Source organism: Podarcis erhardii (genome assembly GCF_964252035.2).
Source record: "Podarcis erhardii genome assembly, chromosome: 17".
Classification (NCBI taxonomy): Eukaryota; Metazoa; Chordata; class Lepidosauria; order Squamata; family Lacertidae; genus Podarcis; species Podarcis erhardii.
Genome location: NC_138515.1, coordinates 2,534,918 through 2,562,294, shown reverse-complemented (window position 1 = coordinate 2,562,294; position 27,377 = coordinate 2,534,918). Strand labels below are relative to the sequence as shown.

At 48.2% G+C, this 27,377-nt stretch overlaps 1 protein-coding gene and 1 long non-coding RNA gene across 5 annotated transcripts in view; one reads left to right on the top strand and one right to left on the bottom strand.

Moving 5' to 3' along the window:
- The window catches only part of LOC309331933 (filamin-A), an 83,588-nt gene extending 56,246 nt beyond the window's left edge, over positions 1-27,342 (top strand). For 2 of the 4 annotated variants that reach the window (XM_081844499.1, XM_081844498.1), the window contains 18 exons: positions 3-250; positions 4,327-4,434; positions 7,308-7,398; positions 8,341-8,481; positions 8,605-8,733; positions 9,145-9,318; positions 9,457-9,618; positions 9,753-9,956; positions 11,091-11,243; positions 14,910-15,032; positions 16,522-16,788; positions 18,325-18,462; positions 20,746-20,861; positions 21,607-21,739; positions 24,865-25,041; positions 25,138-25,356; positions 25,754-25,942; positions 26,429-27,342. In XM_081844499.1, coding sequence (XP_081700625.1) covers positions 3-250; positions 4,327-4,434; positions 7,308-7,398; positions 8,341-8,481; positions 8,605-8,733; positions 9,145-9,318; positions 9,457-9,618; positions 9,753-9,956; positions 11,091-11,243; positions 14,910-15,032; positions 16,522-16,788; positions 18,325-18,462; positions 20,746-20,861; positions 21,607-21,739; positions 24,865-25,041; positions 25,138-25,356; positions 25,754-25,942; positions 26,429-26,616 — 2,960 coding nt within the window. In that variant the 3' untranslated portion in view covers positions 26,617-27,342. The remainder of the gene's footprint in view (positions 1-2; positions 251-4,326; positions 4,435-7,307; positions 7,399-8,340; positions 8,482-8,604; positions 8,734-9,144; positions 9,319-9,456; positions 9,619-9,752; positions 9,957-11,090; positions 11,244-14,909; positions 15,033-16,521; positions 16,789-18,324; positions 18,463-20,745; positions 20,862-21,606; positions 21,740-24,864; positions 25,042-25,137; positions 25,357-25,753; positions 25,943-26,428) is intronic. The other 2 variants (XM_081844501.1, XM_081844500.1) reach the window with 1 other exon arrangement.
- LOC309331980 lies at positions 5,414-7,301 on the bottom strand. Its single transcript, XR_014152028.1, has 2 exons — positions 6,271-7,301; positions 5,414-6,107 (listed from the first exon to the last, which is right to left on the bottom strand). It is a non-coding gene; the product is annotated as an uncharacterized lncRNA (long non-coding RNA).
- Positions 27,343-27,377: the final 35 nt, after the last annotated feature.

Genomic DNA, 27,377 nt, shown 5'->3' with positions numbered 1-27,377 from the left:
AGGAGCCGGCATTGGGCCCACCATCCAAATTGGTGAGGAGACGGTGATCACGGTGGATGCCAAGGCTGCTGGGAAGGGCAAGGTGACTTGCACAGTATGCACTCCTGATGGCACAGAGGTGGACGTGGATGTGGTGGAAAATGAGGACGGCACCTTTGACATCTTCTACACGGCGCCCCAGCCAGGCAAATATGTCATCTGTGTGCGCTTCGGAGGAGAGCACATTCCCAACAGTCCTTTCCAGGTTACGGTGAGTCTTGGGGTGACCAGCGAGCAGTATGTGGCCAGAGGTGTCTGGTTCAGCAAAGGGCTTAATGGCTAGCACGGTGCTGATGTTGGAAGGCTCATAAATGTGTGCAAGGTCAAGTCTTGTCCTGCGGTAGTTCTTCCTCCTTTAAATGAGTGATAATGGAACTTCCTGTCATATTGACTTAGAAGCCCAGAACTGTGGTGGTGAGATGATTTTACCTGAAAGAGCGGGGGCAGTATTAGCAAAGGAGCTCGGTCTTTGTTTCGGATACTTCTTGTGTGTCTGTCCCAAAACTTGTGACATGTTAGATGGAACACTCCTCCTGGCACTGAGTTTGGATCTAAGCCCTGGGCTACATCTGAGCTGGTTAACACGAATGAACATGCATACATACATGGGAAGTGGGAGGTGTGTCCCCTTGTCAAAAAGAAAAGCTCATGTGCTTTCTAGATCTGAGAATTATACGTTCTGGGCTCTGCTTGTTTGCTCTAGGGTTGCATGTTCTCAATGGCAAAAATCCAAAATCCTGCAGAAAGGAGGCTCTGTTCAGACTAATTGGGGTTGTTGGGATTTTTTTAGAAGAAATTGCATCCATGATCAGATTAGAAATATAGTGGTTGTTCCCCGTTCCCCCAAAATAGAGGGTGTCATAAGAGCACAGGCAGAGGGAGAAGTTCTGTGCAGTGCAGCATAGCATATAGAATGCTCCCAGCTGCTTGAAACAAAAGCTGCTGAAAACTCCACCTCAGCCTCAGATTTTGCCACATTGCAGTCTTGGGGTTTTATAACCTGCTGCTTTTTGAGGGTGGGGGTATAGTAACTTCTGGGCAGAACTTGCTCTGTTTCTTGCCTTTAGGTACTCTTTGCAGGAGCAGATGTCTCAGTTTGCTTCAGAATAATCAAGTGGGCAGCCCCCTGCTCACTCCTATGGAGGATACATGTGCACTGGGTGGCAGAAAAAGCTGTGCTGCTCTGATGTATAGATTGTTTGTTTATCTTGTTATTTCATAAAATTTATACACCCCTTGATGGTAAAAACAATCTATATTTGCTCCCTCTGCTCTTATTTGTGTGGTGAGGAGATCAAGTAAAAGGGATCATTACTCAGAAGTAGCAGAATTCTCATCTGCAGATGGGAAATTGCATTTTTGAAGGCTTCTCCATGTACACTCCCTGCCTATGGTGTATTACTGCAGCATAGGGGCCATTTCTGGGGGGACCTGGGTGCCGAGGGACCCACAAAATTTTCACTGGGTCCCGGGGGCACCCCAACGCAGCGCACGCATGACATTTCATGGTGCGCCAAGGCACAGTGGGGCTCGTTGCAGCCACAGGAGGGACAGTTGGGCCCCATCAGCCCCCCTCAGGCCATGTGATGACATGCGTGTAACGTGCTGGGCACCCACAACATGAGGTGGAATCTGGTGTACGTGTACAGCAGCGTGTGATTTTAGTGTACCCCTCTGTCTAATGATCTTCTTCTGTGCTACTATTTTTGAAAAAAATAGGGTTCCTTGAAATGGTGCAAATTCTACTGACTGAGGGCTTATCCACACTTACTTTTTCCTCCAGGCATAAGTGTACTTAAAAACTCGTATGTCAGAGTGTTTTTCTCTCACCTTGCCCTGGAGCTTTCTCCACAAAAACCCGCTCTTTAGTGCTCAATCGGAGCAAAGGTCGATTTGGGTTTCCTGCGGATTGCCATTTGCTCCAATTGAGCTTTAAAGCAGTGGCAGACCTTGGGGTCTCAAATTTCAGCGTCCCCCTCTGCAACACCAAAATTTGGCACACTCCCCACCTCTTGCCTCTTTCATTCTGTGTAATAGTTGTGCTCCCAAGGCTCCATGCCCAGGGCAGCCAAATCGGCCTCGCTACCCTAAACCTGCCTCTGTTTAAAGAGTGGGTGTCCGTGGGGAAAAGTCGTGAGCAAAAAGAAGATGTTTGGACACCATGCCTAGAGAAAGTGGAGGGAAAGTAAGTGTGGATAAGCCCATATTCTGCACAATATGTTTATCTGGAGCCCAGCATCAAATCTGTTACATTCAAATTGCATTGATGTGAATGATCCAAAAAATGTGTTTTGTTTTGTTTTTTAAAAAAATGTGAGCTAGGAACTTGCACACAAATGTTACATGCACGCACACACACAAAACTTGTCCTGCTGTAACATGTGACTCATTGGTTGGCTTTTGTAGACCCAGCCTTCCTGTTTAATGCATTACTCACTCTTTCCAGGTTCCAATGCAAAAGGAACCCTCTGGCTCAGTCACAGAACGTGGAGGAAGGGAGGAAGCGGTTGGGAAGGGACAGTGTCCCTTTTTTCTTTATGGGCATTGTCTTGTGTGTGTTAGAAACAAGCAGGCAAATGTTCCTCTGCCAGGGAAGTTTTGACTCAGTGGAAAGCATTTTTGAACCTGATTTCTTCCTCTTCCTCTCTTACCCCACCTCATAGCCAAGAAACTGGAGTCTCTCCACTTGAGCACAGATTTTTTGCACAACTGAACTTCTGCTTTAACTCTGTTAAAAGCATCACCAGCAACAAAAACCCGCTAATATTTTTCTTCCCCACCTCCATTTCATCCTTAACATTTTTATAGCACTTGCAGTCAGTGCTGGGCATCTTTACTTGGAAATTTACTGAGTTCAATAGACCTAGATGAGTCCCAGAAAAAATTGCCTAGGATTGCAACCAGGACTGGCCCAGAACATTTTTCTCCCTGAGGCTCTGAGTGTGTGTTGTGTGTGTTCTTTCCCCCTAGTTCTGCTGTAATTCAGTCCTACATCACAGTAGTAGCTTATACCCCATGAATTACAGAAGTTCAGAAGGGACCCCAAGGGTTATCTAGTCCAACCCCCTGCAATGCAGGATCAAGGTTCCCCATCCAATTGGAAACCATACCGGACCCTGCTTAGCTTTGCAAATATGCTAGCACCTACCTTATTACCCAGATTTTTCTGGAGTTCTCCTGCCCCGCCCCGCCCCGCCCCGCCCCCTACAAAGTGTCTCTGCAGAATAAAATAAGTCCTGCCTATCTTAACTCTTCTAGTCATTTATTTGCATCCACTTCATGCAGGCTTCTTAAAATGGCACAATCCCTCCCTAGGGAATAGAATGGCTATGATAGAAAATCCAGATCATAATTCATTCAGCAGGGTATTCTCCCCCCCCCCCACACCTCCAGCTCTATCCTGGAGAGCTATAAGGTGTGTGTGACCATCCCATAAAATAGCCAGAAGACTTTTTAGCATTGCAGTTTCCTGTGCTTTTTGTGTGCAAAAGGAGAAACCCCATTCTCAGCACACAGGCCACATTTTTGGGCTGTCTCTCTGCCCTAGACATAAATTGGCACCATGTTGCAACATGTGCGTTTCAGGCAATGAGATCATTATTTCGCGTTGGCAAACAGAATTGGTTTCCTTGTGCAGGCTTGGTCATACAATACTTCAGCTACATGCAAACTTGAAATACTTTGCACCAGAGTGTGCGGCTTCTATAATTGTGGACATTATTTTTGGGTCGTGGCTCACAGGGGTGCTGTCACTCCCCATCACCTTTTTCCTGGTGTACCTGTGTTATAGCACAGTTAGACTTTCTGAACATCTAATCTTAGGTTTCCTTTGAAAAGCAAGTTCCTAGCTCCATTGATTGTTGGCTACTTTTGGGGGGGGGATTCCAGATTCAAGCCCTTTCTGAAGCAAATAATTCTGCAAAACAATCAAAGGTGCCCTATGTTGCCATATTGCTGTGGGAGATATGTGTGGGATACTATCCTCTGGCAAAGAGCTAGTATCTGAGAGAAGATTGGATTGTTTTGTGCAATAATGACCGAGCACTGAAGGTTTTTCCTTAAAAAAAATTTTTTTTACTGTTTTTGCAAAGGGGCTGGACTTGTCCCGGGGAGATGATGAATATGGGATGACATGATGGCAGCAGGCTTGCCAGAATGGACCACTGGGCTGTTTCCCCTGTTCCTGTGGTTTTAAGTTCTGAAATGGAAGCACGGCAGGGTTGTCCTGGCCCTGAGCCGGCCTCTCCACTGGTCCGTTCTAACACTCTTGCCCCATTCCTGCCACAGGCCCTGGATGGCGAGCGCACGACCCCCCAGCAGATGGCCCAGCCGATGCGGGCCCCACCCTACGCATATCCACCTGGTGCACAGCAGCCCTGGGGACCGGCAGTAACAGTTCAGTTTCTTGGAGGAAAAGCTAGCCCAGGGCATTCTGGGTGGGGGGAGCACCCCATGGAATTCAGCCGCCTCTGCTTTGCGCTGTTTGCCACTGCTTGGGAGGGGGGAGCTGGTTTTCTGCTTGAGGTCGCAAGATCAAAGGTTCCCTGCTCCTTTAAACAAAAACATCTGGTGGCAGGGTTAGATTATGAACCCACATCTGGAAACTGCAGATGGGTTAGAACGTGCGCCAAGAAATGGAAACCCACTCCCAGGAAAGGCTCCAGCACTTGCCTTTGCCCTGAGAGTTGTTGAAACTGATGTTCAAATTATTGTGTTTTTTTTTTTCATTTTTGGTGATTCTTGGTGGAAACAGAATAATCTAACCCAGGGTTTCCCAAACTTGGATCTCCAGCTGTTTTTGGATTACAATTCCCATGATCCCTGAGCACTGGTCTTGCTAGCTAAGGGTGATGGAAGTTGTAGTCCAACAACAGCTGGAGACCCAAGTTTGGGAAACCCGGATCTAACCCAAATGATCTCTTCTGCTAGAGCTCCTGAGGAGCATCTGCTAGTTGGGTTTCCTTCCCAGGAGCAGCAGCAGCAGCAACCTCCTCCTTTTCTCTGGAATTTCTGAGGCCTTCTGCACACAAAGCAGGTTGCCTGTCACTGAGCTACAGGTCTCTCTCCTTGGCATTACAGGCAAGCTGTGAATCTGTTTGCGCTTGCAGCCGAACTAGACACAGTGCCATTCACAAAACTCTCAGTTGTTCGTTTGTTTCCAAAGTGAAGAGTAAGCAAGGGTGGCCACCAACCCAGACCAAAACTACGGTGGGGGCAAAGGGCTAATGGTCCCACGTCCCCTGGGTCTAGGATCTGGAGGAAGCCTCATCAGGAGGAGATGGCCTAGAGGACATTCCTTCACTGAATGGGAAAGTCACTAAGTTTCATGACCACCTTTTCTGAGGCAGCAACTTAAAAAAAAAGAAAGAAAAAGAACTGAGCCAGGAGACGATTCACCATTTCCCCAAACTTTGTGATTTTGGGCTTACAATCCTTGGAAATAGCTGCCTTTTATTGAGCAGCTGTGAGTCACACACACACACACACACGGTGTCCAGTGCTAGAAGTCGTCGTGTCAACTAGGAAGAGAATCAGAGCAGAATCAATGCAGTTTGAAACTCTGCTTCCTTTGCTTGTGCAGAAAGCTTTTGTGGGGTGGGGCAGTGGCTCTGCTCCTGCAAGTGCCCCACAAGAACCCAAGCAGTGGGCTCTGTGGCTCTTTTGGGTGGTCTGTCTGATGCCCTGTGCAGACTCTTCATCACTTCTCTCTCTTGCCCCCAACTTTGCTTTGATACTAACGCAGGTGGGCTGCTTTCAGAAGCAACTTTATGGGCACCTCTTCTTCCCCACCCTTGCTTGGCCTCTCCCACACCTGAATTCCAAGGGGGGAAGAGACCCCCCCAGAATGTGACCGGATCAGGGCTTTTCCTAGGGTGTCTTTGTCTTTGAGGTCACATCCCTTTCTCTCTTGATGCCGGGGAGGGGGGCCATCTGTGCTTTGTATGTCGTCCTTGTCAATACCTCCATTCTTTTTTTTGGGCGGGGGGGGGGGTCTGCCAAGTCATATCTCAGGCAGGTTGTGTGATGTTCACCTTTCCAGGATGCAAAGAAGGATGCTTCTCTGTCCCCTGGGGGTGGGCATGGCTAGCATTTGTCCTGGGCAGACACAATTGGGAGTCTTACTTGGCTTGCATCCTTGTAACTGCTGATAGACATATCTCGGGGGGGGGGGAGGTGGGCCTTCCATATATTGTTGTTGTCCTCCCAACTCCCATCAGCACCAGCTGGAACAGTCAGTACTTGGGGATGATGGGAGTTGTAGTCCAGCAATATCTGGAGGGTCACACAGGTTCCCCAACTGTGCTGCAACAGTTGGCTGCACATCAGTGGGATTCCACTCCAGTGAAACACAGCCACATTTGGGACAATCACTGTCAAACAAATGGGGGCATTGCAGCATGGGTGTGTGTGTTGTAGAGTAGTAACTCCTTTCTGCATTAGTGCCTTGCAGTGCTGTCCTTTTCAGCTGATGATCATAAAACTGGCATTCACTTTCTCTCCTGTGGATGAAATATTCAGCTACCAAATGACAGGGCCATGGGGGTGGGGACAGAATGAGCCGCACAGAAGCAACTGCCCTTCTTTCCACTTGTTGCGCAACTCCTAGATACTACAGCAAACGCCACCCCATTGGGAATGCTTCCTGAAACAGCTCTAAAACCAAACCAAACTCCCTCAGCTTCTGTTTAAACCCACCATGAAATAGAAAGGGGGCAGGGGGAATAAGTGTCATCTCTCCAGAAATGTGTTCTTGAACTAGGAACAAAACCAAAATCGAGTTCTGGCTCTTGCCAGCTTGAGTGTGTTGAGTCCCAGGACCTCTTTCTGCACTGAGCAGCTATTGGAATGGCTCTCTCGGTATGTAAAATGACTGCTGAGCTCCACTTCAGAACCCAGCATTGTGCTTAGTTCAAGAATCTGACTCCAAAACTCTCCCAAGCCGATGTTTGCAATACAAACTTACCAAAGCAAACCTGAAATTTAAAAGCATTTAAAGGGAAGAAGGTCCACCAAATCCATTTTTATGCAACAGCTCAGGTGGCTTGCTGGCCAGCTTGCCTGTCTACACGCTCTTTCTCCCCCCCCCCCCCCCGACTGTCTGGTACCTGGTGGCTTTTCAAGGTCTGTCTTTGTCTGCTCCATGTTCCATCGCTGTTTATGAACTCCTGCCATTTCTTCCCATCCCTCCTTGTCTTGTCTGGCTCTCGAAAAAGCAAAACTGATTCTCACTGCGGTGTTGGGTTTGGGGGTGCCTCTGTCTTTTCCAGGCAACAGACCGTCCTGTTAATGGACTGGATGCCGGACTGCGGCCTTTCGACTTGGTCATTCCTTTTACCATCAAGAAAGGAGAGATCACAGGTAATGGGATGGGAGGGGGACGTGATCAAAGTGGTTTAGGACTCTGCCTTTTACAGAGGTCAGGGCAATAGTTTATAGCCAGGCTGTGTTTTGAGCAGTATGCTTGGAGCACAGAATGTAAATGGAGGCAAAACTCAGCTTCCTGATCTCTGTTAAGTTCCTAGTCCTTAAGATAGATTGTGAAGCATATGGCAGTGTCTGGCAAGATCAGAGGGCTGCCTGAATAACTGTTTATAGTGGCTAGGGTGGGGGCTTCAGTGCCCTGTCTGTTTTTTGTTTTGCCTTCTCCATAACTAGCATAAGTAGAATAAGCTCTAGAAGGTTTTATGCAGATTCTGGTTCTCTTGATAAAGGATATGGGTTACCTGGGTGCAGAACGTTTGATGCAGAACACCAAACTTTCCTAGTTTGCTTCAGTACAGTCTGAAAATATAGCTGTAGCACTTGCTGTTACATGCCTGGTATATAAGGATTTGGATATAGATCTTAATCATGTATCCATCCTTGGTAGCATATTTTTATCTCTAAGAGTCATGGAGCTGGAAGGGCCCTAAAGTCTAACCTCTTAGTCCAACCTATGCAGGTCTAACCATCTAGAAAGCTTATCTACTTCCTCACCTCAAATTAATAATCTGTTGATGGCGTAGCAAATAGAGCTTTGCCAAACCAGTTCAGTTTTTCAAACTCCTAGGATTGCAGCATATTAAATGTCTCTCCTTTCAACAGCTCTATGAAAGGTAGATGGAATTACAGCTTTACATGAATCCAGTGGCCTAGCTAAGCCCAGTGAATTGTGGACCAGTGATTTTAATCCAGGTCCCCTTAAAATGTCCTCTCTGGGGTCCTTGCAAAAAACAGATTCCTGGGTCCTTGCATTCCTACACTGGTGAACAGAACCCACCAACTTAAAAGGGCTTTATGTGGTTTCCTCCCTCCCCACAGGTGAGGTGCGCATGCCCTCTGGCAAGGTGGCAAAGCCAGACATCACAGACAACAAGGATGGCACAGTGACAGTGCGCTACGCCCCCACAGAGGCTGGCTTGCATGAGATGGACATCCGTTACGACAACATGCACATCCCAGGTAACACACACAAAAAGGTGTTTGGCTCTGAAATTACCAAGCTCACATTGGTTGGAGCAACTAAATGTGCGCTAGTAGGTATCTAAAAGATGTTGATGCCATACCCTCCTCCCACCTCCATAGGTAGCCCACTGCAGTTCTATGTGGACTATGTCAACAGTGGCCACGTGACTGCTTATGGACCGGGACTCATCCATGGGGTAGTCAACAAGCCAGCAGTCTTCACCGTCAACACAAAAGATGCAGGAGAAGGTGAGTCCGCAAGGCCCACTTGGTGCTTGGAACTGCTCCTGCCCTCTGGTTTTCTGGCCATTTGGGCAAGGCTGTTGATGCTTCTGTTCTGTGTAAATGCACACAGCAACTACCTGATCCCTCCATTCCTTGCTGCAGGGAAGCAGCAGCGAAAATAGGCTTAGGATTGTGTCTTCTTCTTAACAAATCTGTCATTAAGATGCCTAGAAAAACCAAATATGCAAACTTGTATAGTAAAACACACACACACACACACACACACACACACACACACTCTTTCTTGGGGGGGGGGTCTGCCTTGATTTTCAGCACAGGAGCACACTGCCCTATTTTGGGGCTGGCTCAGTTACTGGGTCACTAGGGCTAATGGCTCTTCCCATGCTTGAGGTCTGATGTTCTGCTTGTTTCCAGGCGGCCTCTCTCTGGCCATTGAAGGCCCCTCCAAGGCTGAGATTGGCTGCACTGACAACCAGGATGGCACTTGCACAGTGTCGTATCTTCCCGTTCTGCCTGGCGACTACAACATATTGGTGAAATACAATGACAAACACATCCCAGGAAGTCCCTTCACTGCCAAGATTACTGGTGAGATCTGGGGCTGGCCCACCTGGGCTAATTAAGGAAAGAAGGGGGCGGGTGGTAAGCTCACACTGAAGGGGAAGGAGAAGGTAGGCTGCAGGCCCACCTTGACGGCACAATGCCTGCCTTTCTCTGCTTCTGCAGGAGATGACACGATGCGCATGTCCCATCTCAAAGTGGGCTCCTCTGCCGACATCCCCTTGAACATCACCGAGACGGACCTGAGCCAGCTGACGGCCACCGTGATCCCACCTTCTGGCCGTGAGGAGCCTTGTCTGCTCAAACACCTACGGAATGGGCATGTTGGTGAGTGACCGAGAAGACCTCCGCTTTTCTGCTTATATCTCAAGCCGATTGGCAGAGCTCATGGGTAGAAGAAAAGTTTATATAGGTATAACGATTCTCTTTTGCTTCTTACTTTCCACCCCATCTTTCTGTAGGAATTTCTTTTGTCCCCAAAGAGATTGGAGAGCACATTGTGAACATCAAGAAGAATGGGCTGCACATCCCCAACAGCCCCATCACAGTGATGATCAGCCAGTCTGAAATTGGCGATGCCAGCCGCGTCAGGGTCTCTGGCCCAGGGCTCAGCGAGGGACGGACATTTGAACCTTCAGAGTTCATTATTGACACAAGAGATGCTGGTATGCAGGTTTATAATCCTTTGGTTCAAAGACAAGGGCTACTCGCCATGGTGGCTGTCCTGTCAGAGGGTGTTTGCTTCAAATGAGGACCAGTTGCTGGGAGTGGCAGGTGGGGCGAGTGCTGGCAAGCTTCCTTTGGGCATCTGGTTGACCACTGTTGGGCTACGGTGGGCCCTCTGGCCTGATCCATCAGGGCTCTTTAGTTCTTATTGTTCTTGGGGAGCAATACACCAGAAACACAAATCACTAAGTCAGTAAGATCCTTGGTTTGTTTTCATCTCTTCCACCCCACTGATCCAATCTGTTTCACCATGATGACGCTGGCTATTTGTCCTCCAGCTGACAAGCCCCCATCTTTGGCTAGCCTGATGTTCAGGAATAGACATAGGAAAGGTAGCATACTGGTGTTCTACTGCTCCATGCATACTAGTTACAACCCTATGTGCATAGGTGTTTAGAGAAGCCCTTCTTGAAAAGTGGACCATGTGACTTTTGCAGGATGTACTGTTATGTGAGCAAGGTAGACTAAAGAGTAAGAAGGAGGGTGCAAAAAGAGGAGATTGCAAAAAGAATTGGGAATCCCTGGAGGAAGTGGGATCCCTGAAGTGCATCTCAGGGGCAGAGCTCTCAAGTGCTTTTCACTCTTGCAACTGTTTCCAAAGCACAGTGTGTGTTCATATGTACGTGCCTGTATGCACATGTATAGCTCATGGTAAAGTTAAAGGGACCCCTGCCCATTAGGTTCAGTCATGGTTGACTCTGGGGTTGCGGCGCTCATCTCGCTTTATTGGCTGAGGGAGCCGGCGTGCAGCTTCTGGGTCATGTGACCAGCATGACTAAGCCGCTTCTGGCAAACCAGAGCAGCACACGGAAATGCCGTTTACCTTCCCGCAAGAGCGGTACCTATTTATCTACTTGCACTTTGACGTGCTTTCTAACTGCTAGGTTGGCAGGAGGAGGGACCGAGCAATGGGAGCTCACCCCGTCGCAGGGATTCGAACCGCCGACCTTCTGATCAGCAAGTCCTAGGCTCTGTGGTTTAACCCACAGCGCCACCCGCGTCCCCTATAGCTCATGATGGTGATGTCCAAACATATAACAAAGCCCTCTTACTACAAACTGCCTCTCTCTTAGGTTATGGTGGGCTGAGCTTGTCCATTGAAGGCCCCAGTAAGGTCGACATCAATACTGAGGACCTAGAGGATGGTACTTGCAAAGTCACGTATTGTCCAACAGAGCCTGGCAACTACATCATCAACATCAAGTTTGCAGACCAGCATGTTCCAGGTGTGGGTAGTCTCCTCTATGGTGGGTTGTTGCATGGGGCGAGGGGAGCAAAGGTGCATTCAGGAAGTGCTGGTGGGACCCTAGAACATGTCTCCAATTGAAGATGGGACAGAGGTGTCCGTAATACTTGGGTTGCTGGAACAGATTGCAAGTTACCTTCCAGTGCTTGCTTCTGGTTGAACTATGGATACAAAGCATTGCAGGAGTTGAAAGCAGGGGGTTCATCACTTGTAAAACAAATATCTGCTCCAATGTATATGCAGCCTACACACTGCATGATCAGCAGCATTGCTTGGTGCAGCTTTTTGCTGCTCAGGGTTGCAAATAAAGAGTAGTCCAGTGCTCCTCTGCCTCCTCCCCAGCAGCAGACCAAGGCAAAGAGGCCTGCCTAGCTTACTTCCTGACTTGGTGTGGCTTTTTTATTTTTTATGTAGGCCTTGTATGGAGAACATTCAGTCCTTAGCTTTCCAGTTAGTGATAAGTCTAAAACGTGTGACAAAATGATTGCATAGTTTTCTTAATGAGATTTAATGCCAGTTGAAAAAAAATCCTTAAATAAGAGACACGGGGGAATGATTAATGGACTTCAATGTCTGTACACTAATGCTCAAAGCATGGGAAATAAACAAGATGAGCTTGAGCTCTTGGTACAGCAAACTAAATATGACATAATAGGCATCACTGAAACCTGGTGGGATAAGTCCCACGATTGGAATACAATAATGGAATGTAAATACAATCTATTTCAGAGAAACAGACCAGACAAGAAGGGAGGAGGAATGGCGTTATATGTCAGGGATGTGTATACCTGTGAAGAGATCCAAGATTTAGAACCTCAAAGCCAAAGTGAGATCATTTGGGTCAAAATTAAGGGAGAGAAGAATAACAGTGACCTCATTGTGGGAGTTTACTATAGATCCCCAAGCCAAACGGAGGACATAGATGATGCCTTCCTGGAACAGATGGCCAAGCATGCAAAAGGAAGGGAGATAGTAGTAATGGGGGACTTCAATTACCCGGATATTTGTTGGATGTCAAACTCAGCCAAGAGCATAAGGTCAAACAGATTCCTCACTAGCCTTGCAGACAACTTCGTTGTCCAGAAAGTGGGAGAAGCAACAAGAGGAACAGCCATTTTAGATCTTGTCCTAAGCAATGTTGATGACCTGGTTAGTGGGGTAGAAGTGGAAGGATCATTAGGCGCGAGTGATCATGCTCTTCTGAAGTTTACTATACAGCGGAAAGGAGCAGCCAAGAATACTAGGACTCAATTTCTTGACTTTAAGAAAGCCGATTTCATAAAACTTAGGGAAGTGCTGAGTGAGATCCCATGGACAGTAATACTAAAAGGAAAGGGAGTTCATGATGGCTGGGAGTTTGTTAAGAGGGAGATAGTAAAAGCACAACTTCAGGCAATACCAATGAGACGGAAACATGGAAGGTGCCTAAAGAAGCCAGGGTGGCTATCTAAAGAATTTTTAACTGAGTTAAGATTAAAAAAGGATGTGTACAAAAAATGGAAAAAGGGGGAAACCACCAAAGAGGAATTCAAACAAATAGCCAGCACGTGTAGATACAAAGTCAGAAAAGCTAAAGCACAGAATGAACTCAGGCTTGCTAGAGAGGTTAAAAGCAACAAAAAAGCTTTTATGGGTATATTCGTAGCAAAAGGAAGAACAAAGAAACAGTGGGGTCACTCAGAGGAGAAGATGGTGAAATGCAAACAGGGGACACAGAAAGGCCTGAACTCCTCAATGCCTTTTTTGCCTCAGTCTTCTCCGATAAAGAAAACAATGCCCGACCTGAAGAATTTGGAGCAAATGATTCAGCAGAGGAAACACAGCCCAGAATAACTAAGGAGATAGTACAAGAATACTTGGCTAGTCTAGATGTATTCAAGTCTCCAGGGCCAGATGAACTGCATCCAAGAGTATTAAAAGAACTGGCAGATGTGATCTCAGAACCACTGGCAGTCATCTTTGAGAATTCCTGGAGAACAGGCGAAGTCCCGGCAGACTGGAGGAGGGCAAATGTTGTCCCTATTTTCAAAAAGGGGAAAAGAGAGGACCCAAATAATTACCGACCAGTCAGTCTGACATCAATACCAGGGAAGATTCTGGAGCAGATCATTAAGCAAACAGTCTGTGAGCACCTAGAAAGGAATGCTGTGATCACCAATAGGCAGCATGGATTTCTGAAAAATAAGTCATGTCAGACTAACCTGATCTCGTTTTTTGACAGAATTACAAGCCTGGTAGATGAAGGGAACGCAGTGGATGTAGCCTACCTTGATTTCAGCAAGGCATTTGACAAGGTGCCCCATGATATTCTTGTAAAGAAGCTGGTAAAATGCGGTCTTGACTATGCTACCATTCAGTGGATTTGTAACTGGCTGTCTGACCGAACCCAAAGGGTGCTCATCAATGGTTCCTCTTCATCCTGGAGAAGAGTGACTAGTGGGGTGCCACAGGGTTCTGTCTTGGGCCCGGTCTTATTCAACATCTTTATCAACGACTTGGATGATGGACTCAAGGGCATCCTGATCAAATTTGCAGATGACACCAAACTGGGAGGGGTGGCTAACACCCCAGAGGACAGGATCACACTTCAAAACGACCTTGACAGATTAGAGAACTGGGCCAAAACAAACAAGATGAATTTTAACAGGGAGAAATGTAAAGTATTCCACTTGGGCAAAAAAAATGAGAGACACAAATACAAGATGGGTGACACCTGGCTTGAGAGCAGTACATGTGAAAAGGATCTAGGAGTCTTGGTTGACCACAAACTTGACATGAGCCAACAGTGTGATGCGGCAGCTAAAAAAGCCAATGCAATTCTGGGCTGCATCAATAGGAGTATAGCATCTAGATCAAGGGAAGTAATAGTGCCACTGTATTCTGCTCTGGTCAGACCTCACCTGGAGTACTGTGTCCAGTTCTGGGCACCACAGTTCAAGAAGGACACTGACAAACTGGAACGTGTCCAGAGGAGGGCAACCAAAATGGTCAAAGGCCTGGAAACGATGCCTTATGAGGAACGGCTAAGGGAGCTGGGCATGTTTAGCCTGGAGAAGAGGAGGTTAAGGGGTGATATGATAGCCATGTTCAAATATATAAAAGGATGTCACATAGAGGAGGGAGAAAGGTTGTTTTCTGCTGCTCCAGAGAAGCGGACACGGAGCAATGGTTCCAAACTACAAGAAAGAAGATTCCACCTAAACATTACGAAGAACTTCCTGACAGTAAGAGCTGTTCGACAGTGGAATTTGCTGCCAAGGAGTGTGGTGGAGTCTCCTTCTTTGGAGGTCTTTAAGCAGAGGCTTGACAACCATATGTCAGGAGTGCTCTGATGGTGTTTCCTGCTTGGCAGGGGGTTGGACTCGATGGCCCTTGTGGTCTCTTCCAACTCTATGATTCTATGATAGGCGATGGCTACACTGGAGGATGTTGAGGGCGTGTGTGTGTGTGTGTGTGTGTGTGTGTTGTGACATTCAAAAGCTTACACAGGGAAGTTGATGCTTTCTTGGGCTCCTGCCCCGAAACCTACCCCCACCCAAATCCATGATCTCCTCTCCCTGAAAGGGCCAATTGGATCATGTGGCTGAGCCAGTAAGTCCCTTTCCCTCTGGCTTACTTTCTTTCCCCCTCCATCTCTCTGGTGCAGGGAGTCCATTTTCTGTGAAGGTGACAGGAGAAGGACGAATGAAGCAGATGATCACGCGCCGCCGCAAAGCCCCCTCGGTTGCCAACATTGGCAGCCAGTGCGACCTCAGTTTGAAAATCCCAGGTGAGTGGCTTAAGGATAGGCTTTGTGGTTTGGGGTGCTGCCTAAAACAAGCCCAGCAGTGGAGAGCTATTGCCCAAAACGAGCTATTAAGTACCCCTCCCACATGGTCAGGATTATTCCAATCCCACCCTTGAACTTGGCACAGAGAAGTTTGGAAGGCCCATGGACAGTGCCCAGCAAAATTTTGGAACCCAGAGTATGTGTTCAAATCTCCATAAGCCTTGTTTTCCAGCTCAGAATGATACAGTGCAAAACCATAGCATATTCAGCCCAGTTCCCCCAGTTGGCACAGAGGCTGTTAGAATGGGAAAAGTGCTGAAGTGTAGGACAGGCATGGCCATCTGGGAGTCCTTCCAAACCATAGCCAAGTTGGTGCTACACTTTGGTTTAAGACACAGGTTGGTAACTGGGAGCCACTTACAGCCCTTGACCTCATGTTATGTAGCCCTCAATGCCTCCTAAAGTTTTCCCGTTCTCTCATCCCAGCACAATTACTTACTTTTCATTTCTCCTGTTGCTGCTTTCCCTTTAATATGTAGAGTTTCAGAATTTTATTTCAGTTTTTTGGTGTATATGTGCTTGCTTTTTTCCTGGTTGTAAGGCTCAGAAGTAAAACTGTGACTAGACTGTTGTGTTTGCAAGTGGAGTGAACACTGCTTCTATTTGAATATAAATCAGCAGTTTAGGGCATTGTGTCCAAACCCCTAATGTCAGCAGAACTACTCGGAAACAATGAGGGTAATTTCATGCATGTTTTGAAAAGGGGAAAAGGACCACTGCAAATCTACCTCCTTGAGGGGGGATCTCTTTGGGAAGGCCGCATTCCTCAATGCACCACCACAATGTGCATGTTCTGTAACTGGTGGTGGCTACCAGTACAGACCTCACACTGTGCTAGAATTCAGATCGCCTGTGGAAGAAGTGTGACATTTGTACAGTGAAATACCTCTGCTTGCTAGTGGTCTCTGCTCCTGCCAAGGCTATTGTGGGAGGGATCCTGTCCTGGCCTTCATCTAGCATAGGCATCCCCAACCTGCGGCCCTCCAGATGTTTTGGCCTACAACTCCCATGATCCCTACCTAACAGGACCAGTGGTCAGGGATGATGGGAATTGTAGGCCAAAACATCTGGAGGGCCAAAGGTTGGGGGTGACTAGAACAATAGGGGTGCAGTATCACTTGCCTTGTATTTACAAGGGTTGTTTTGTTTTTAGAAGAAATATTGGGTCTGGAGAAAATTATTAAGATCTGACTATTCAGACAAGGAGCAGCATTAAGTTACCTTGAGAATGGGGTAGGGAGACAAGGGATTAAGTGGTGAACTGGACTAAGATCCAGCTGCTCTGAATGCCCTGTGGGCCCCCCCTGCCATAGAATGCGTGTGGGTCTTGATGGTCTTAGCACAGTGGTGTTGGCTGATGGTAGGGAAGGAGCGAAGCTGCGGTTCCATGTTTCTACAGCTGTTTTATTTGCTGCCCCTTCTCCCACAGAAATCAACAGCAGGGACATGACGGCTCAGGTCACCAGCCCTTCAGGCAAGTCCCACGATGCAGAGATCTTGGAGGCAGAAAACAACACTTACTGCATCCGCTTTGTGCCCACTGAGACGGGCATCCACTCAGTCAGTGTCAAGTACAAAGGGCAGCATGTGCCCGGAAGCCCCTTTCAGTTCACCGTGGGCCCTCTTGGCGAGGGTGGTGCACACAAGGTCCGCGCAGGTGGCCCTGGACTGGAGAGAGCTGAAGCTGGCGTGCCAGGTAGGACTGTGGCCTGGGACGGGGGGGGGGGGGACAGGATAGACTTGAGTGTAACTTGGGAGTTGTGGGAGGGAGGGGTGTGAGATGCTAGCACTTAAGCTGGTACAACTTGGGCCTGAAAAAGTCTTTTGATGCAGTGATGGGGACTGAGGCAGGTCAGCCTCTATTCTCAGACATGACTGCAGGGGTGCCTTGGAACTCTGGAATCTCAGAACTGTAGAGCTGGAAGGGTCATATGGTCCAACCCCCTGCAATGCAGGAATCTCAGCTAAAGCATCCATGGCAGATGGTCATCCAACCTCTGCTTAAACACTTAAAACAGCGAAGGAGAGTCCACCACCTCCCAAGGGAGCCCACTCAACTGTCCAATGGCTCTGTCAGAAGCTTCTTAATGTTTAGTTGGAATCTCCTACAAGTTTGCTCCCTCTTCCATGTAACAGCCCTCTAGATACTGGTAGAGGGCTTTCCTATCTCTCCTCTTATCCAGGCTAAACATACCCAATTCCCTCAACTGTTGCTCATAAGTCCTAGTTTCCAGACTTGATCATCTTTCAGCAGTTGTTGGGACCCACAACTCTCATCAGCCTGAGACAGCAAAAAATGGTAGTCAGGGATGATCGGAGCTGTAGTCCATAGAGCCATAGGTTAGGCACTGTTTAATGATAAGGAAATGATGGGGAAATGTGCCCAATGTCATCTTCCGCCCACCGGGCCACATTGGCCTTCCATCTCCCTTCAGTTTTCAGCTCCCATATCCCGAGAAGAGGGGCCTGTCCCCTGGGCATGTTCTGTAAAACTCAAGTGTACTTGGATGATGATTATATAGCACCACCAGTCTTGCTATCAGAATCCCCCTGGGCCTTGTGGCTAAGGGCAAATCCACAGCATACACTTAAAGCACATCACTTCCCCAAAGAATCTTGGGCCCTGTCATTTGTTATGGGTACTGTGACTTGTAGTCCTGTGAGTGGGGAAACTGTGGTTCCCAGGCTTCTTTGGGAAGGTGCTTTAGATGTATGGTGCAGTTCTGCCCTAAGTTGGGAGTAGCCAACATGATGCCCTCAAAGATGCTGTTGGACTACAGGTCCCATCACCATTGACAAGGCTATGCTGTCTAGGGCTGATGGGAGATGTAGTCCAGCAACACCTGCAGAACACCATGTTGGCTGTTTTTTGGTTTAAGTGTTGTATCAGAAGAAGCATCCCCAAACACAAGGGTCAGGATCCACACCACCTGCGAAGGTGTCCCACTAGAGCACCCTTCACCATCTGGGTGCCCTCCAGACATTTTGGACTAAAACTCCCTGCCAGTTTGGCCAATGGTTGGGGTTAATGGATCTGAAATCTCTGGAGGACACCGGGTTGGGGAAGGCTATGCAGTAGTTACTGGAACAAACTCTGCAAAGGATGTTTCGGATATTAGTAAGAGAAAGGCTTTTTGTCCCAAGCTTAGTGCTAAGGTGGAACTTGCATTAGCAAAAGAGGACGATGGAGTGCCAGTTATTCCTAATAAGACTTGTTTGCCTTCTTCCCCAGCTGAGTTTAGCATCTGGACGCGGGAGGCTGGTGCTGGTGGCCTCTCCATTGCTGTGGAGGGCCCCAGTAAGGCAGAGATTGCTTTTGAAGACCGGAAAGATGGTTCATGTGGTGTTTCCTACATTGTGCAAGAACCTGGTAAGTGGTCATGGGTGCTGCATGGAGAAGACGGCTGCATGGGCTGAGGGTTTTTAACAGGAGATTTAAAGAAGGGAGGGCATGGATGCAGAGGGGAAGGGGGGTGTTCTGTGTGCCTGAGAGGGTGAGGTGGGGCAATTTTGCCAGCTGCAGCAGATGCATGAGGATTAGGGAATACTTAGTGAGAGATCAAAATGTTGGGCTCTGCCATCTCCAGCTTTCAATGTTGGCCTTCAGCCTTAGGAGAAGAGGCCACCAAGATGAGGGGTGTGTGGACTGAAAACAGGCTTTATCAGCACTACAGGGCCCTCTCCACCAAAAGAGGGGATGTTTGGTGTCAGTGCAAAACGGCCTTTTCTGGGGCAGGTCCCTGGTTCTGGAATCCCCTCCCTAGGGAGGCTAGACTGGCCCTGTCCTTGATGGTTTCCAGGGGGAAGTGGCCACCGTTTTTATTACATCCAACATTTAATTCAATGTTGAAGGGTTTAACTCTTTTCTTCTTGGTTTTCAATATTGTGCTCCAATTCTATTACTGAGTGGGGTAGCCAACATGGTGCTCTCCAGATGTTGTTGGACCACAGCTCCCATCATCCCTGACCATTGCCTATGCTCCCTAGGGCTGATGGGAGTTGTAGTCCGGCAGCTTCTGGAGAACCCCCGCCACCACCTCCATCATGGCTATCCTCACTCTTGGCGTTTGCACTGGCTTTCATACTTTTCCCCCTTGTAAACCAAGCTTGTGGAATGGCCCTTGTTTCAGCCGAAAGGTGGTATACAAATGTGGTGTTAAATGGATGTAGATGGCTCCCAATTTAACTGAATCTGAGGGGGTTGGGGTGAAGGTAGCCCTGTCAAGGTAGTAGAGAATGCAAGGGCAGCCTTACACATCACTGTGGAGAGGGGATCTAAAAACAATCCATCTAGGTTTTCAATGGCCAGGTCAAAGGCCTGGAGAATGCAAGGCTTCAGGCTATTTCTAGGCAGAGGGATAGGAGCCAGAAGACACAGGTATTAGAGAGAAAGAGAATATGGCTGGTGTAAAGCTCAGTGCGGGGAGATCCCTGCTGCTCTTATCTGCCTGAAGCAATAATAAAGTAAGGATCGTGTTCCAACATCCAATTCAAAGAATCCTGTGTTGAGCACAAGGCAGATGGAAGTTTTATCTTGCAACTCGGAAACCGAGGTCTGTTCCAACGGGTGGCGGCTGGAGAAGCTCCAGAGGCAGGCCTCCCTCTCTCTCTCTCCAGAGCTGGTTCTAGCTCCTTCTCTTGGGAACGGCTCCCATAAGCCACTCAGGGAATCTGCAGGCAGCCAACTTCTGGAATCCAACGGGCATCGTGTTGCCAACTACCTGGAATGGATCCAGTGCTCTAAAGAGCTTTCTGTTTGCTAATGAGGCTGGCAGATCTTTGGAAGCGGCCATCTGGAACGCAAGCTGGGTAATTGGCTGCCCCACAGTTTGCAAGTAGGGGAGGGAATCTCAGCTAGATCTCAAATGCTTTTTATTGAAGGCGGGGAGGGGAGGGCTGCTTTCAACAGATGATTGTATTTGGGAGATGCATTATTATAACCTCCATCCTTATCAAACACAATGTGTTAATTAAGGATTGAGGCTTGAGGTAGTATGGTGTTTTAGAAGAACTTCTACATGCTAGAGGTGTGAATTTTGAAGTCTACTGAAAACTTTTAAGATACAGAAATCAGCACTCAAAATGTTTTTGGAGCACCTCTCACTCCCATTTTTGGCAGTTCAGTTGTTGAAATATGTAATTTCAAGCAAACTGCTAAATATGAAATACAACTTCATGCTGTGATTCTGCTATTACCCAAATAGTAAATATGTGGTAATTGTTCCATATGGGGACCCATCTGCACGTCAAACTGAAAATGTGATAAAAGAGAAAATACAATAATTACAAACATCATTAAATTAAAAAGTCATTCAATTAAAATTGGCAGTGGCAACATCTAATATTTCTTTTTTACACATTCTATTAATCAAATGCAGACTGAATAATAATAAAGAAATCTTCAGAGTGTTTCCTTAAAAATCATCAGTGATGGACCCGTATGTATTTGCAAAGATGTGCATGGCCGCTGCTGAAAAGCCCCAAATACCTGCCAGCCTGATGCAGAGCAAGGCTTCAGGTGCTCCTCTCATGCTCAGGCAGGTTAAAATCAAACAAGAAAAAACTCCCCATGCCTGGATTCCGGTTAGTCATCCATTGACTGAGCCTTTTGGATAAGCATCCTTAATTCCTCTTCCTCCCTCTTTGCTTGCAGGAGACTACGAGGTTTCTGTGAAGTTCAATGATGAGCACATCCCAGACAGCCCCTTTGTGGTACCTGCCACCTCCACCTCAGATGATGCCCGTCGACTCACTGTTTCTAGTCTTCAGGTGAGGCACTGGGAGAAACCGCCCATTTGCTCCCCCTGCTGGCTGGATTGAGTTGGCACTGTTGCTCTCCTGGGCTGGCTGTTCCTTGATCCAAGAGACTTGGATCCTGAAAGTGGGGCAGGAGGAGATGCAGATTGGGGCGAAGGTGTGCTCCCAATGTGTACTGATCTGGGGGGGGTGGTATGGCTGAGGGTATTTGCCAAGATAAGGCGATTAAACAACTTAGGACAAGATGGGTTCAGGGGTTGGACCCTTGTGGTCCCTTCCAACCCCACAGTTTTATGGTTCTGTGGGTGCCTTGTGCCAGCCTTGGGACAGCCACTGTGTCAGCCCTGCTGGCCATCTAGGGATCTGCTCTGGGGTTTTTCTCGTGTCTCGTTTAAAGGCTGCTAACAGTCCCCTGCTCCTTTTGGCTGCTGGGGCTTAAAGATGGAGAGCTTCCCTGGCCCATGCCTCTGCCAATCTTGCTGCCATCCTTTTGAAAACTGCCAGCCTCCCTCTTTCAGGGTACTAGCCTAACAAATCCTCCCCTGTTGCTGCTTGCCTGCCTGCCTCTTGCACTGCGGCCCAGTTTCCTGGGGCAGCTCTCCCTCTCTAAGCCACCTGGCTCTCAGGTAAGTGACCTTCTGCCTTGTCCTCAAGGGGGTGGGGAGAGCGAGGGGAGGGGTGGGGTTTGTGGTAGCCGAAGCTTGATGCCATTGCCCGCTCTGCCCTTTCTGCTGCCTAATGTGCTGTGTGCTTCCAGGAGTCAGGGTTAAAGGTGAACCAGCCAGCCTCGTTTGCCGTCAGCTTGAACGGGGCCAAAGGTGTGATTGATGCCAAGGTGCACAGCCCCTCGGGGGCCCTAGAAGAGTGCCATGTCACAGAAATTGATGAAGGTAAGGAGGGCCTGGCAGAGCAGGGTCAGGCTTGCTGTACAGTGGATGGCCCACCCCCTTCCCTCCAAAAGGTTGAGCTGTTGGGTCTGTTTCTCTTTTGACAGTGAAATGGACTCCCTCGGGAAGTGGTGGATTGTCCTTCCTTGGAGATTTTTAAGCAGAGGTTGGGTAGCCGCCTGCCAGGGATGCTTTGGTCAAGATTCCTGCATTGCAGGGGGTTGGACGAGACTAGGTCACCCTTGGGATCCCTTCCAAATCTACAGTTCTATCATTCTTTTCTAAAATGAACTCCTAGCAACTGTAATGGGGGAGGGCAGGCATCTGATGGTGTAGAGCAGGTGTGGGAAACTTGTGGCCCCTCCAAGTGGTGTTGGACCGCCATTTCCCATCAGCTCCAGCAAGTTTGGATTGTAATTCCAAAATAATTGAGGCCCACAACAGGTTCCTTGGGCTTGAGATTTTTCTGTGTGCGGTTGGCCTCTTTCCCATTGAGGTGATCTAAGGTCCAAGCAGATCCAATGGGTTTGTTAAAGAATGATCTGCTTAGACATTGTGAACCTCCCTGAGATCTTTTGATAATGAGGGTGGTGGTGGTATAGAAGTCTAATATATAAATAAAATAGATACTTTGCAGTCGGAGGCAGAGTCATTATTTAATTGTGTTGGAAGATGGTCATTCACATCCAGTTTTAAAAGCAACTGCTACAAAAACTCAAGGTGAAAGAGAAACGGCAGTGGTGGCTTGGGTCATGGCCTGAAAGAACACTCAGGATCTTTGTTTAGCTTTTTAAAAAATATAAAAATAAAAGCCTTTTCCATGGCAAAGGCTGAACTCCACAAGAGCCCCTGGCAGATCTTGTTTTCCCTCTGATGGAAGATGCTCCCAGAGATAGATGCTGGTCTAAAACCAAGCAAGACTTTATAAGTCAGCACCTTGAGCAAGATTGAGCAAACCTCCAAGTAGTTTGTAGCAGAATGACCCATCCCCGTAGCATATTCTGCAGTTGTCAAGGCATGGGCACTGGAGTTCTGTTGTAGCTGGAGTTCCCAGATAGCATTTGTCAGGTCCATATAAAAATGTGGAACCTCTGCCCCCCAAGTATTCAGCTTCCATTCTGTAACAGCAACCCATGCATTGCATAAAAATCTCAGCGGTTGCTTCTGGGACTGGATGTGTTTTAGATTTTTCTGTTTTGTTTTATGCTGATTTTTGTGTGAATGTTATGTGATTGATGTGATAAGCCACTTTGAGTTGCTTTTGTAAAAACAGTAACTAATAATTGGTGATTCAAAGTGACTTATCACTCCATTAGGTTCCTTGATTTCAGTAGGCATACTCCGAGTACAACTTACTTGACTACTACGCCGTACAACTAAGAATAGGTGTGGTAACAAAAAAAAGGCTGTCTGGAGGTGGGGGTTGATCCCAGTTCCCAGTTGCTGATTCAGTTGGCAATGCAGAAGAGGAAATGGGAGGGGCAGAAACATGCCCAAGGCCAACAAAAAGACAAATTTTAAGCGCCCAATTGCTTCCTGCTGGCTTGAGGACTCTCCCAGCACGGTTCTCTTCATGGAATTGTGAGTGGAAGTGGGCAGGGTGTGTCTTATGCTGTGCAGGACAGAAAAAAGCAAGACCCCTTCTCTCCTACACTGTCTCGACTCAAGCTGTAGGGTTGGCAATTGCTGCTCACGAGCCACCCGCCTAGAGTGCCCATTTTGCCAAGTTACTTTACTTAGGAGGTTGCAACCCTGTTGCTGCGACCTCTTTGCAGGCTGCTGTGTCAAAATGCTGCTGAGTCTGCACAGCTGGTTTCCTGTAGTGGCATCTGCTGTGTTGGTGGTGGTGGTGATAGCATGTGAATGCCCATGGGCAGCTTCCTGCCACCTGGCTTGTGAGCCATCATGCCAGCCCACAATCTCCTGCCTGGTGTGACTCCACACTTTGAGGCAAGGCTGCAGACTTTACAATAAGTTGCAAAAATTAGGCCAAGCTCTATTGTGGTTCAAGATAGATAGATGTGCAGCTCATCTATGAAATTGTGAAGGGGGGGTCCATAATATTCAGTTCCCCAAATCTGCACCTATTTAGGGTGCTCAGTAGTATTCAGGGGCAGATCGGGGCTGTTTCTGTAGAGCAGAGCTTTCCAAGCTGTGTGTTGCATGAACTCTCCCTGCACTCCTTCCAGGGTGGAAAGGGGTTAGTTTAATCTCTGGTTTGCTAGTAAAACTGAATTCCTGTGTCGTGAAATGATGCATGTCTAAAAAGTGTGTACCAACATGAAATGTTTGGAAAGCTCTGCTGTAACAGCATACAAAGTAAGACTGGCAAGGGCTGAAATATCCAAGGTGTTTCATTTGCAAATAAAAGCAAGGCGGTATAAACTGCAAAATTGCGCTTTGTTATGTAACCTGTAGCTGCAGATGTGTGTTTAGAGTAAGAAACAGGGTACCTTTGGGAGCTTTAAAAACTATTAGTAACCGTCACACTCGTGTGTATCGTACCCCTATCTGGATCAGGACCCATGTGCTTATTTTTACTAGAGAAGGAAGCAGACACAGAACTACAGGCTACATGTGAGGAGCTTGGCCTTGGGAATATTCTCTTCTAGAGAAAAGGGCAGGTGAGGGGAGTGGAAATGCTCTCCATAGCCACTTCTCCTTTGCTTCTCCCAGCCAAGCTCATTTTGGTTTTGGCATGCCCACTGGCAAATGCCTTTTGCTCTAAACCAAGTTCCACTTCAACTGTGCTTTTTTAAAACCAGAGCTTACCCCAGCAGGTCTCTGTCTGGCTTTTAGCTCTTGATCTTAAGCAGTTAAGTCAGCCCCAGCTAGCAGGCCGATGATGAGGGATGATGGGAGAGGTAGTCCAACAACATCTGGAAGGCTCCAGGTTTACTGAGCTACCATTAGCCTGTGTCATTCATGCTGGCTGAATTTGCAGGATATATTTTACTATATAGGAGTCATCTCCACTAAATGTCCATTTCCTTGGGCTTCCCTTCTGGGATCTGTTTTGTGGTACATGCATGGGCGCGCGCACACACACGATTTCTCACGGAGCCAATGACAACTGCTGGCAGGCCGCTTACACCTGCCTGTTCTTCCTCCTCTCACCTTTCCCACAGACAAATACGCTGTGCGTTTCATCCCCCGTGAGAATGGCATCTACTCTGTTGACGTCAAGTTCAACGGTAGCCACATTCCTGGCAGTCCCTTCAAGATCCGTGTTGGGGAGCTGGGCCAAGCTGGGGACCCAGGGATGGTGTCTGCCTACGGCCCTGGCTTAGAAGGTGGCATGACAGGTAATAAGAGAGCCTAGAGGAAGGGAGGGGGAAGGGATGAGAGGCTGTCCAGAGCCTTGAAGAGAAGCTGCCGCCTCTTGCTCTTCTCCCCTGCAGGAAGCCCTGCTGAGTTCATAGTCAACACCACAAATGCTGGGCCTGGGGCACTGGCCGTCACCATTGATGGTCCCTCTAAGGTGAAGATGGACTGCCAAGAGTGCCCAGAGGGCTACAAGGTCATCTACACACCCATGGCACCTGGCAGCTACCTCATCTCCATTAAATATGGTGGCCCATACCACATTGCTGGCAGCCCCTTCAAGGCCAAAATCACAGGTAAGAGCCTGGGCTGGGGGGCAGAGAGAAGCTTGGCTTAGGCAAGAAGATGCCCCGCTTTTTAAGGGCTTTGCCGTCACTCCAGACTATGGACCATATCTGAGGACACACGAGTAGCATTGTAACCTTCCTGTTGTAGCAGAGACTGCAACCTTAACATAGATCGGCCAACCCCAATTGCCCTCCAGAAGCTGGGTGACAACTCCCATCAACCCTGCCAACTGGCCATGTTGGCAGAGGCTGATGGGAGTTGGAGTGCAACGGCATCTGGAGGGCACCAAGATGATGAAGGCCAATTTTGATGGTAATTTGGGGAAGGGGAGGCAAAGAGGGTGTTGCCCAGATACAGCCTTACACTCCTTGCACCTGTGTAATCGTCCTTCCTTTTCCTTGGCAGGGACCCGTCTCGTCCCCAGCCACAGCCTCCATGAGACTTCCTCGGTCTTCATGGATGGAGTGGCCAAACATGATGGAGCAGCCCCCAAGTTTGCCTCTGATGCCAGCAAGGTGGTTGCCAAGGGCCTGGGCCTCAACAAGGGCTTTGTGGGGCAGAAGAACTCTTTCACTGTTGATTGCAGCAAAGCAGGTGAGTGTAGAACATTTATTGGCAGGTGGGGACGGGAAGGGCATTAATTGGCAATCTAGTGAGGGCATTAATTGGCAACCTGTGCAGGGGGTGGGGGGAAGGATGGGGACTGGAGAGTTTATAAGAGGGTCTGAAGGAGAACAAAGAAACAAAAAAAGTAAGCTGTTTGTTTACTTGCATGTTTGGACCAGTTTCCCCCAATACTGGTGCCCTCCAGCTGCTTTTGACAACAATCTCATCAGCCCCAGTCAGCAGTAAATCACCTGCAGGGCTCAAGATTGGGGAAGGCTGGTCTAGAAATGGAAGGAGAGAAGAGTGGGGAGGGATAATTGAGTTAGTGAGACATTTGGAGCGAAACACCTTTTTGTCTCTCTTGTATACTTAAATATTAGGTCTTTCAACAGGATTAGCTCTTCCCAACCTAAATATTACAGCATGCCTCACTTTTGACTGGACCCCCACTCCCGCCCCTTGCTCTGTCCACAGGGAACAACATGCTGCTGGTGGGGGTACATGGCCCCAAGACCCCCTGCGAGGAGATTGTGGTGAAGCACCTGGGCAACCGGCTCTACAACGTCACCTACCTGCTCAAGGACAGAGGGGATTATGTGCTGGTGGTGAAGTGGGGGGAGGAGCACATCCCCGGCAGCCCCTTCCATGTCTCCGTGCCTTAATCCTCCCCCCACCCCCCTGATTATAACACTGCCCCTCTTGAGCCCTCTTTGTAATGCCACTACCCCGACTCGCCCACCTGAGACGCTGCCTCTTAAACTCCCTTGGCAGGCTTTGTGCCGGTGTGGTGGGGAAAGGGAGCAAGTCGCCCTTGGGATGGGGGGGGCGGATTCCTGTGGATCTGTTTACATGCAGCACTAACTCTTTTCAACCAGTTTTGTCAGTGATTTGCCCCCTTCCCCACCCTTTTTTGGAGGGGAGGAGTGTTGAGGGGCAGGATTGATTTTGCTTTTCTTGCCAAAGCACTGGCTTCGTGCCCATGGACTGAATTTTGTGCCTCCCTCCCTGAGTTTGCCAGGAAGGCGTCTTTCCTGCCTCAAAAACAGGCACCTGGTACCACATACCTGTATCGGTGCCATCCACTGCTTGAGAGAACGAAACAAAGCAAAAACCACTGCACCCGATGGAACTGCAGGCGGCCTGTCCCTTTTCTCTCTAGATTTTCACTTTCCCTTCTTTGGCTTGAGATGGAAGCTCCATTGATACACAGATAAGTGGCGGGAGCTGCTGTTGTGCCTCTCCTTGCTTTGCCAGTTTATAACCAAAAATCTTGTTTTAATCCTTCCAAGTCTTAAGTCGTCATTTGTTGTTGTTATTGTTGTTGTGCACAACTGCCGGTCTCCTTTCTTTTGAGGAGGGAAGGGAATAAAAGTTCTGCTTCAAATGGCTTTTGGTTGTCCTGGTCAATTCTGTTGACTTGGTC